At 64.4% G+C, this 11695-nt stretch overlaps 1 protein-coding gene across 1 annotated transcript; it reads right to left on the bottom strand.

Annotated features, from left to right (window-relative positions):
* Positions 1 to 3219: 3219 nt before the first annotated feature.
* ERFE (erythroferrone) lies at positions 3220 to 11094 on the bottom strand. Its single transcript, XM_057746855.1, has 8 exons — positions 10924 to 11094; positions 8388 to 8510; positions 7157 to 7259; positions 5688 to 5941; positions 5489 to 5597; positions 5312 to 5402; positions 4606 to 4684; positions 3220 to 3318 (listed from the first exon to the last, which is right to left on the bottom strand). Exons 1-8 carry the CDS (start codon positions 11092 to 11094, stop codon positions 3220 to 3222), a joined length of 1029 nt encoding a protein of 342 aa, XP_057602838.1.
* Between the last annotated feature and the right edge of the window lie 601 nt (positions 11095 to 11695).

Here is an 11695-nt window from a genome sequence, read left to right as displayed (position 1 = left end):
GATCCTAGGCTGAGCCTGGGGAACAGAATGAGGCCGTTCCTCTGTAGAGCACTGTGCCCGACAGGCCCTCCGAAAACACCGCGGGATTCAGCTTATTTCCGGTTCTGTTGATGACAGGTGCAGTCTGGCTGAGGGACTCTGTGAAGGGCTGGATTTACTGAGTCTCACATCTGGGTCCCCTGGGTGTAAAATGCCTACTTTTCTAGGTTTGAGCAGTCAAGCTGCTCTTCCCTGTGGCCAAGTCCAGCCTCCCATCTTAGGGATGTGCGTTCAGTTGGTTCTGTGCTGGGCTGAAGTTGATCTTCATAATAACACTCGTGTTAGAGATGTTAAAAATGCATGATGAGGGCTTCCTAGGTGGCGCAGTGGTTAAGAATCCGCCTGCCAATGCAGGGGACACGGGTTCAATCCCTGCTCCAGGAAGATCCCACATGCCGCGGAGCAGCTAAGCCCGTGCGCCACAACTATTGAGCCTGTGCTTTAGAGCCCGTGAGCCACAACTATTGAGCCCACGTGCTGCAACTACTGAAGCCCTCGCGCCTAGAGCCCGTTCTCCGCAACAAGAGAAGACACAGCAATGAGGAGCCCACGCACCACAATGAAGAATAGCCCCCACTCACTGCAACTAAAAGCCCGCGCTCAGCAAAAAAAAGACCGAACACAGCCAATAAAATATAAATAAATTTTTAAAAATGCATAATGAGCCTACTTAGAAAAAAAACTTTAAAATTCTTTTCAAGCCCTTATTTATATAGAAAGCAGGCCATTGGTACTGCTGAAATTCTCGGTAAAGCAGCTCTTAGGTCTTTCTCTTTAAATGCTTGCCTCAGGATGATGTAAGATTCTGAAAATTTGCTTTTGAAGCTGTTTTGTCATGTTTGCTGGCCCCGCCTGGCTTGCACACATGGCCTTATCACCTCGTCAGCTGTCAGCGGGTCTGGCCTCCCCGCTGCAAGTGCCTCGGGAACGCCTCCAGCACACCCTTTCCCAGAGCGTCGGGAGCAGGTTCCTTTCCTGCTGAGGACCGGGATGCTGCAGTGTGGCGTCATGGAAGGAAAGAACCCCGGCAGCTCAGAAGTGGGAAGTAAAACAATTTATTCAATAAACATTTTCTTACAGCAAACAAGGCACCAGTCTGTGAACACGTGTCCCTAATTCCTAGAGCGCTACTGTCCTAGAGCTGGGAGAGGCTGGGCGCTGGGCTTCCCTGGCTGGGCCCTCCCCCACCACCTTCTCCATGGGGTCTGAGGGCCCCCACAGGTTGGAACTGCCCTTCCACCTCCCCTCCCAGAGCCCACTCCTGTCCTCGGCGAGCCTGGCCTAAATGACTAAGATGCTCTGCTTTAAGGCCTGCCCTTTGTTTCTGCAATTTTGTATAATCACATAAAATAATCCTCATAAGGTCAGTTTTTTATATATATAAATATATTCCACCTGACAATATTATACAATAAATACTTCAATAAATTGCTGTGTAACAAACACACTTACATTGAGAAAATGAAAGACATCTTTGGGTTTTTCAAGGGTAAAAGATAGCTTCTCTAAAATATCTGTGCCCACTGGATACAAAGTGAAATCCAGAAAAGGGTGTGGCCACACCACCCCTTATCAGAGAGCGTGGGCAGGCAGGACACCGGCCAGCTGGCACTTCCTGGTAGGGCGGGTGCGCGTCCTACTGAGAACTGTGCCAGGCCTGCCCAAGGGCGCAGAGTGGTGGGTCCGTGCACATCGCGTCTGGGGTCCCTTGGCTGGGAGGGAGATGTTGGAGTCTGACTGTGGGACTGGAAGCTCAGGGTTCCTGGGGGTCAGTCAGCCTGGCCGCAGCCGCCTGCACATCCCAAGGCCAGCTAAGAGGTTACGGTGAGAGGTGACTGCGGCCATGCCCCGTCTCGCCCAAGCCTGAAGGCACCCTTGCCAGACCAGCTCGGCACCCAGGACAGCCTGCGGCACCACATTCCTGTAGCCTGTTTCGTGTGGAGGGACAGGGCTTGGTGTAACCTCCTCAGCAGGCAGTGGGGCCCTACATCTTGAAAGAAACTGCAGAAACTCCCAGACACCCTCGTCTCTTCACAGGACCAGACCCCCACCCCCACCCCCGTCCCATCGCTGCCGCAGCAGCACGGAGGACTTGGGACCCAGCCTTCCCAAGACACCCATCTGAGCTTAGAGCCACGCTTCTGCCCACATGGGGAAGATGCTTTGGAGAACCCCAGAGCTGGACAGACCCAGCTAGGCTGGGCCTTGGTCGGGCACTGAGAGCTGTTGGCTGGGGGGAAGCCTCTGCTTCATCCACTGGGCGGGGCAGGCAGGGCCTGGCCGCCCCTCTTCCGCAAGGATGTTCTAGCTCTCTGAGCGGGTGGGTGGACCCTCGCAGCCAGCAGGGCCTCAAGGGGATGGGCAAGGGGACCTGGTCCAGGAGAGGGTTTGCGACGGAGGCGGAGGGACAGCTCCTGTGTGGGAAGCCGGGGTGAGCTTGTGAGTGAACGTGCACGCAGAACAAGTGAAAACAGCTCCGGACTGTCACTGTCCCCCCAACAGCCCCAAACCAGTGTCTCTCTGGTGCCTGAGGCTGCTGTGACCAGGGACCACAAGGAGAGGCTTGCATCCTGTGGTCCCTGCAGGCCAAGCAGTGCCCTGAGGTCCTTGGCAGGCTAAAGGCGTAGCTGGGAGAGGGGCAGGTGGGGACAGGGGAGCCCCAGGAGGAGTCAAGGAGCCGTGGGAAGGCTGCTGCCCCAGCAGGCCAGGCCCCTCAGCCCTGCACATGCTGCCCCTCCTCCACCCAAGGCGCCTGGCATGCCTCTCCCCTCTGCGCTGGCACTCCCAGCAGGCAGCCCATGAGAACACGAAGAAAGGTGGAAAGTTCTGGTGGGGCTGGGACACAGCCACGGAGCTGAGGCTGCCTGGGCAAGCTGCCAGTGGGGCCAGGAGGGGCCCAGGGCCTGCAGCCGGGGATGGACAAAGCACGTGCTCCCGGGCACCCGAAACGCCTCCCCTTTAAAAGATGGCACCCTGAAGTCACTCCCAGTTCTGGGATTGCCGGCTTGCGTGTCACCTCCCCGGGCTGCCTGTAGGGGCATCTCTGGGCTGAACCGCGGTGGCCAGTGCGGGCAGTTCAGCCGACTCTCTCCTCACGTGGCTCCGCCACTCCAACACTGCCTCCAGATGGTTCGCAGTCCTGCTACACTTGCCTGACAAGAGGAAGGGCTGGGGTGGCAGTCACACGCCAAGGAGGACGGCGCTGAAGTGGGAGCCGCTGCGCACCGTGAGGGAGGAGCCGCTGGCGTTGTCCAGGAAGACGGAGGTGTACTGCCCTGCCTGCGGTGAAGTCAGAGTCAGCCTGGATGCTGCCGGCCTGCAGGGCGCCCACCACACCCCATGCCCACCTGGCCCGCCCGAGGACGGCAGCGAGGGCTGGCAGGCCTTGTCCTGAAACCAGCACCTCTGACCCCTATTCTGGTGCTTTCTCGCCAGCTCCATCAGCCCCCTGTGCCAGTGGGCTCCCTGTAGTTCATGTGCATGGGAGTGAGCCTCTGCTCAGGGCCAGAGTGGGGTTCAAGAGCCACACAGCTTTCTTTGCTACACTCGCAGCCTGAAAGGGTTCTAAACCCGGGTGTGAGGGTGCCTCTTCCCCCACAGGCCTGGCCACTGACCCATTTGGTAGAGCCATCGTGGGACTGGCCTGGCTACTCCAAATGTGTTCCAGGCACCAGCAGGCCTGCACCCCCAGATGTGAACTGGGAACTCCCCGAAATGCAGAACCCAGGGATTCACATCTAAGACCCCAGGCGTGCTGTGTGCATTTAAGTTCACACAGCAGTGCCCGGGACCAGACCTCTAAACGCCTTTCGGCCCCCACTGCCACCTGTAGCCACAGCCTGGCCTCCAATCCTGGCTTTGCTGTGTGAGCTTGGACAAATTACTTAACCCTTCTGTGTCTCAGTTCCCTTATTTGTAAACAAGGGAACAATAACAGTTTCTACCTCTGAGGGCTGTAATGGGTAATTTATGTGACGTGCTCAGAATGGGCCTGGCCTAATTAGTGCTACTTACATGTGAGCTTTATTTCACACATCTGCACCTAACTTTTTTTTTTCTTTTTAGCAAATCCCATTTTATCAACTTCGAGCATTTGCCCAAATCCCCACATGCCTAGAAAGACTGTCATTTGGGGTTTTGTGTGGGAAATAACTGCATCTGTTTCCCACAGTCTCAATGGGCCAGAGGTCGCGATGTCATCCCAGGCAAAGAGCTGACCTCTGTGGCTGACCCCCCCACCCCTCCCCTGCCCACTGGGTCCCTCTGCAGGGCCCATTACGGCCAGGGGCACCAGTCCCCAACATGGGACGCCTGGGAGGTCAGAAAACAGGAGACTGGGGAGCAGGGCAGCTGCCGAGGACAGGTGTCTGTGGGGCAGGGCCAGGTCTGGGAAAGGAGACCTGGTCATGGTGTGGCTCTGCCTGGGATAGAGCGAGTGCTCTGTGCCGCCCTGACCCTCGCCCGGGCCTGGAGGCTGAGGGCGCTGCACCCAGAGCTCCTGAGCACCCATCAGCACCCCTCCCTAGCCGGCGGCGGTCCCCCACAGCTGAGCCTTGCCCCACACACCTGCAGATACAGCACGCCACTGACCGAGATGGTGAACAGTTCACCGCTGCTCTCCAGCCCTGTAACAGCCTCCAGGGAGCTGTGGCCAAAACAGAAAGAGGATGGGCCTGAGACCCCTGCCCCAAACCCACCAACTTCACCCACAACGTGCTCACAATCACCCCAGCAGCCGACACCCAGCAAAGTGCCACAGGAATGGCTGTCGTGGCCCGGGCTTCTGGCAGAGGTGGTATCTGAACTGGGTCCCCAAGAGGAGTAAGGACAGCCTCTACAGGGCTGAAGGTGCGCCCTGAAGGCCGGGCTCTGATGGGAAACAAGACACGGGTTGGTGCAGCTGGAGGTGCGGGGCTGGCAGCGGCGAGGCCGGGTTCGGGCCCATCGATGGAGGGCTTTCCACACCAGAGTGAGAATTGGAGAGCTTCCCTCACGCACGCCTCTGCAGCCACTGCCCAGCACCTGCTCCGCCCGCGCTGTTCCGGGTGCTGGGGGCGCAGAAGGAGCAGCCCTGCGCTCCCAGACCAACAGGCAAGGGGAAGATGGACACCTTCACGGGTGGGGCGGCAGAGTGCCTGGGGAGGGCCCGCACGGACTGCTCGGGAAAGGCCTCTGGGGACGCGACGCGGCGGGCAGAGCGGGGTCTGGGCGGTTCGGACCCCCACGTCCTGGGGAGGGGCGGGGCGGGGAGCCCGGAGGCGGGCTCACTCACACGTGGTGCTGGCAGCGGGACTGGATGCAGATGAGCAGGCGCAGACGGTCCCGGGGGCGCGGCGGGCCCCGCGCCGGCTGTGCGCTCAGCGCTGCGGGGGAGGCGCGGGGCGGTCACGGGCGGCGGGGACCCAGCGCGGCGGGGCGCCCCCGCCCCCGCCCCCGGGCCGGGCCTCACCCACGTGCAGCGTGGCGGCGAGCGCGTAGAGGCCGGCCACGGGCGCCGTGTACTGGCCGCTGGTCAGGTTCAGGCCCGGGCCGCGGCGGAAGGCGCCCTGGGCGTCGGGCTGCGGGCGCGCGGACGGTCACCTGGGGCCCGCCCCGGCCCCCCCCCCCCCCCCCGGCCCCGCCGCCCCGGCCGCCCGGCGCGGACTCACCACGTAGCAGGGGCCGAGCTCGTGCAGCGCGCGCCGCCCCACAGGCGCGTCCCGGCGCAGGCGGCAGTGGAAGGCGGCCTCGACGCGCGGCGCCCACGGCCCTGGGGCCAGGGGCGCAGCCAGCAGCGCCAGCACGCGCCCCGCCGCCGCCTCCTCCTCCTCCTCCTCCTCCTCCTCCGGGGGCGCGGCCGGCTCCGCGGCGGGGCCGCGCGGGCGGGGCTCGGTCTCCGCGCACTCCCGCGTGCGCACCGCGCCTGCCACAGAGCGAGCGGTGGCCGCGCCGGGATCACCGCGCCCGCGCCCGCGCTTCCGCGTCCCGCCGGGACCCGCTCCCCGAACCCGGGCGCTGCTGAGAGCGCGGGGGGCCGTTACCGATCACCCCGGAGCCGCGCGCGCTCGGGAATCCGCGGGAGACCCGCTCTGGCCCGCAGGGTCTTCGGAAACTGCCTCCTGATCCTGCAGCTGCTCCTGTTTCCTTTCACGCTTTGGCTACCAGGAAGCTCAGGGCTGATTCCCCCAGGACCCCTGTTCTCCTGCCTCACCTGTGTATCCTACCGCTTCTCCCCTCTTCCCGCTGCTGTTTCTTCTCTGCTTACATTTTTATTGTATCAGGGAATGCAACAGTTTAAGCCAGCCTGGTCATTTTGGAAAGGAGCTGGGTATAAGTAAATATTTATTGCAGCTGTGCGGCACATAACGTGGAGGTTCTTCAGCCGCTGAAGCTGATCTATTTAAATGAACAGGACATTAAGCTGAAGGGGGAAAGCCCCTCTCAACAGCGCTTCACGATAGAACTAACTAGTACATAACGCGAGCCCCGGCTCAGCAGCAGGCCACAGGGCAGGGACGTCGCCCCGGGTGCTGGAGCTGCACCCCGCTCTGCTCGCTCCCTCTGCAGCCTCCGGCTCAGCTGCCCCAGCCTGCTCCTCCTGGCGCTGCCCCGACACCATCCTCCCTGCCCCGTGAGGGCGGCCTCCTCGCGCCCTCCCGTGGGGCTCTGTGGCCAGCAGCAGAGATCTGTCAGGGGAAGAGGCGGGGGGCGGAGGGGAAGGAGGGGGCCTGTGTTACCGGGGTGAGCCTCCAATCTCCCAGGTGTCACTGCAGGGATCAGAGGAGCACTCTGCAAGCTTAAGGAGCTCTGACCCCTCCCTGATGGTCCCCACTTGGGGGACACAGGCTTAGATTTCTCAGCCTTTGCTAGACTCACCTGACTCCCCGGGCTGGGGCGGGGGGGAGGCCGTGGATGCTGGTCCCCAGGCACCTACTGAACACCGAGTGGCCAAGTCCACCTTCCTCTGTGAAGCTGCCTCCTCACCACACTCCTCCCCCACCCCCACAGCCCTGACCCAGGCCAGCACCAGAGCAAGGGCCTCCTTGGATACTGGTCGACAGACCAAGGTCTAGCCCACCTCGACTCTTCGGGGATGCCCCCCTGGCCCCGCTTGGTGGGGTGGGTGCCCACTTCCTACTTTTCAGCAGCACCTGGAACTCCTTCAGCAGGACCTCAGGTGGGGTGATGGGGCCGGGGGGGCCCTGGGGGCCAGGGGGTCCCGGGGGCCCTGGCAGGCCGAGCTGAAAGAGAAGCCTGACCGTGAGGACATCTGAACAGGCCGGCTGGGGACCGTGGACACCCCCTCTGCAAGCTTTCGCCACCAAGGCTGCTTTGGCCCCTGAGGTGGAGGTCAGCCTCCGGGGCCTCCAGTTCCCCTGAGGAGGCAGTGAAAGCTTCAGGCACAGGGCTGGTGGGGTCCCTGAGGGCAGGAAAAGGCACAAACGGGGAGGCAGGGGGCCACAGCCCATCCCTGGGGCTGGGCTTCCTGACAGAGGGAAAGGGGAGGGAGGGACACGCCAGGCTGCTTTCGAGTCTCAAGGTGTGTTACTGCACCGTCGGCAAGTTCCCCTCATGCCTGGAGCGGCACTGGGACCTGGGGTACTCAAGGAGCTCTCACTGGGCTGGGCTGCGACCCAATCCAAGGAAGCCCCCTGCAGGGAGGAGCCTGAGGGAGCCCCCAGCTCAGCTTGGGGGTGACGGGTCAGGTCTGGTGACAGCCCTGCAGCCTAGCTGCCTCAGGCTCAGAGCCTGGCACTCGGTCGTTGGGTCAGATCTGGGGCAGGGGACGCCAGCACAGCCCTGAGCAGAGCTCCCCACTGCAGGGGATGCAGCCCTCTTTGGGGCTCAAGGCAAGAGTCAGCCCTTCAGGACCAGCTGCCAGGCCCTGGCCAGGCTGAAGGAGAGTGGGGACCAGCAGCTGCCAGGGGCCCGTGTCCCCCGGCCACCAGGACCCAGCCTGTGTCACTGCAGCCCACCTGTAGGCCCCTCCAGCTTGGTGTCCGACTGCCCCACCAGGCCAGCCCAGGCCTCCCGTGCCAGGATGCAGGGGGAGGAGAAAGCGGGGAGCCAGTGAGGCTGCCTGGCATTCTAGGGGTGTAGGGTGAATGGCTGGAACAGGCCCCAAACTCAGGGTCACCGGGGCCCCGGCGTGACACGTCTGTGCTCTGGGGGCCGAGGGTGAAGGTCTGTGCTTGTTGGAAGTGCTCAGGGTGACCAGCAGGAGCCAGCGGGGGCTGTGGGGTGATGGTGGTGGGCTGGGGGTTTGGGGGAAGGCCCGTGGGTGGAGGCTCACACACCCGCCCGCGCCCCAGGACGGACGGACAGACAGACACACGTACACACACGCGCACGCGGGCCCCAGTGCTCACCTTCAGCCTCTTGGCTTTGCCTCTGCTCCCCCTCTTGCTGTTCACGCCCTTGTCACTCTGCCTGACGAAGAGCATCCAGGCATCTCGGGGGTCGATGCCGTGCGCTCGCTCCAGGGTGGGCTCCTGCAACACAGCCGCCTCAGGTTGGGGCGCCTCCCCGGAGGCGCTGGCCAAGCAAACTGAAGGCTTTGCAGGAGGTCACTGTGCAGGACTGGCCTCCAGCACCCTCGGGCCCTGGGCACTGTCAACAGCAGCGCCCTCCAAGACCACACAGCCTCGGCCCCCAACCCCTTCCTCCTGGCACATGGAGGATGACCTCTGGGGCACCGGCCACTCCACAGCCTGGACTTGTAGGAGAAGAGGAACCTGGGCATGAGTGGAGGAAGACAGGGTGCAGAGCTTCAGAGCTGGTGGGAATGTGGCCCTGTGGGGCCACCAGGCCTCTCCCAGCCTCCCTCCACAGGAGCTGCAGTGAATGCCCCTTCCTGGGAGTCGGAGGATCAGACCACCAGCATCTGTGGTGCTCAGGAAGGGACCCCCCGACCAACCCTGATGGTCCGAAGTTCCAGGGATGCCAACTCCGGCCCTCAGGGCTGCCAAGGCCTACAGTCCAAGGTGGTTAGGGGGACTGGGGGCGGGGGGGGGAGGGGCAGTCCAGGCCTGAGATGTCATGACTCCAGGCCCCTGCACGGTGTGTGACCTCACTTATCTGGCTCAGGACTTTTGAGAAGGGTGACCAAGCAAGGACAGTGATGGCGCCAGAAATGTCCATTCCCATGCATGCTGCATGCTGACTAGTCCTGACATGGAGAGTTCCAGAAGGTACCTTCCAGGGAGAGGCCTCTGGCCATCTGGGCAGCAGACCTCGGACAGTCTGGACTCTAGGCAAGGCTGCCAGCTGGGAAGGAAACTGGCTCAAGAGAACTTAGATGAGGTCATGGGCACCGGCTCCGGTGGCTGATGGAAGGACCCTGGCATCTTGGAGCCGCCAGGCCTCTCCGTCAGAGACAGACCCAGTGGTCTCGCCACCACTCTTCAGAGGTCCGGGGCCTCCTATCAGGAGCCAGTGTGCTGAGATGAGGGTGGGGCTTCTGCGATGGGGGAACCTGGGTTGACAGGGGAGACCTCAGAAAGGTCGCAGAGTGCCTGGGGCTTCCCCACCTGTCCCTGGGTGCTGGGCCCTGCGAGCCTCCGCCCCACTGGTTCCTCTCCATGGACACCAGGACCTGTGGCCCCATTTCACGGCCTCACGCTGCCCTCAGTGGAAACACGAGGCGGAATGGTGTGCCGAGCTGGCCCTCCCAGCTGGACCGGTAGCCTGTGGAAGGACTCAGACCCTGCTTTGGTTTGGGGCACAGAAACAGGTGGGACCACGTTGGTCTGGGGGCCTGGGAGATGGGCCTGCGGCAGTGTGGGTGGGTGTCTGGCAACTGCCCTGGCCAGTCGAGGTCTCTAGCCTCCAGGGGCCCTCAGAAAGGAGCCTGCTTTGACCCAAGGAGGGTCCAAGGCCAGAACCCCACCTGGAGCCCAACATCTGGCAACCCTGTCCCCCAGGGGTTGTGGTTGGTTGTCTGGGTAGGGTTTGCCTTCAGTCCACGGGAAGTGGCTGGGGGCGATGCGAGCAAGGACTCTGGGGAGGCCCCTCCCAGGGAGCGGGCACGGCTGGCTGCCACCTTCGCCTGTCTGTAGTGGGGGGTGTCCTTTAGTGGGGGCATCATGGTTCCAAGAGTGATGCTGAGAGCACAAGTGGAGGCCTGAGGCCCCAGGAACGCCCTGCCCTTTGCACGGCCCACAGGCATCTCCAGAAAACAGAAACTCGAAGCCCTCCCCTCCCTGTCTGAAAGACCCCACCCACACTAAGGGCTCCTCTGAAGGCCGCAGTCCCCCAGCCTCTCCCGGCCTGACCACCCTCCTGTGTAGCAGGGGAAGGAGGGAGCAGGGCAGAGATGAACATCATCGTCCACAGCCAGAAATCACACGTCACTGGGGGCCCGGCACCCCACCCCTTTCTCCCCCGCACCCTCCCCAACCGGCAGGAAGGCAGTTCTTGTTTTTCAGAGAGAACTGCGCCAAATAGATTGGGACAAGGGGTGCGGTGGGGTGGCGGCCAGTAACCTGCTCACACTTTTACAAATACATTCCTCCGAATTTCAGGAGAATGAGACTCTTCGCTCTTTACTCACTTCCTAACGTGGAAGTCCCCAGAGAAGATGCATTTCCCCTGGTCGAGCAGCACTGTGCTTTAATGCCAAAGAACTGCCCCCAGAGCCAAGGACGGTCAAGGCCGGCCCTTAAGGCGCCGGGCTGTGCGGTGGCCGCGGCATCCCCGGCTGGGCCTCCCCCGCGAGCTGAGCGCTTTCACGTCCACTTCACAGGGGAGGACCCCCAGGCCAGCCCAGGTCCCCAGCGCCCCGGGGGCCGGCGCCCTCCGCCGTCGGGGCGCCCGGGCGCTCCGGAGGCGCGGGCTCCGGTGGGGGAGCCGAGGCCCGGGGGTGCCCGGGGCGCCGGGGCCGGGGCGGGGCGGGCGGCGTCTTACCGGCGGGCGGGCGGCCGGCTCCGCGGGCAGCTCGTTGCCGGGCGGCGGCTCCTCGCGCGCGCGGCTCCCCGAGGGCGCGCCGGGCTCCGGGGAGCCGAGGCCCGCGGCGGCGGTCAGCAGGCCCGCGTAGGCGAGCATCAGGGCTCGGGCGGGGCAGCGCGCGGGGGCCATGCGGGCGGCGGGCGGCGGGCGGCGGGCGGCTCTGCGCTCCGCGGGCGGCGTCTGCGGCGCGCCCCGCGGCCCCGCGCCTTATAACGCGCTCGCCGCCCCGCCCGCCCCGCGGCGCCCCCTGCCGGCCCCCGCGCGCGCGGCCGCGGTGCCCGGGAGCGGGGCGGGAGGGGCGGCCGCCGCGGCGGGCTGTGCGGGGCGGGGGCGGGGGCGGGGGCGCGGGCCGGGCGGGGCGGGGCGGGGGCTCCGGGAGCGCCCCGGCCCGTCGGGCGCGGTTCGGCTCCGGCTCCGGCCCCCCGCGCGCTGTCCAGCGCCTCTGCTGGGCGGGAGCCCGGGCGCGCCGTCTCCCGGCCCGGCGGCATCCCCGCTCGCCTCTGCACTCCGCGCGTCTCCTGCGCGGACCTAGGGACGCCTCCGGGCCGCCCCCCTGGCCCTGCGCGTCCGCTGGAGCGCGCGCCAGCGCGAGGGCCGTCGGGGCCCTCCTCGGAGCCCCGTGCCCAGGCGGCCCCGCGGCCCTTCCGGGCAGCCTTCTCCGCGCGGCTGGGGCGCCCCGAGCTCGGGGGTGCGCCGTTCCTCCCACCGGGGCGCCCCTGCGGGGGCCTCG

The sequence above is a fragment of the Hippopotamus amphibius genome, chromosome 8 (genome assembly GCF_030028045.1).
Source record: "Hippopotamus amphibius kiboko isolate mHipAmp2 chromosome 8, mHipAmp2.hap2, whole genome shotgun sequence".
Taxonomy (NCBI): domain Eukaryota; kingdom Metazoa; phylum Chordata; class Mammalia; order Artiodactyla; family Hippopotamidae; genus Hippopotamus; species Hippopotamus amphibius.
The sequence above is the reverse complement of the archived record's forward strand: the minus strand, read 5'-3'. Positions and strand labels throughout refer to the sequence as shown.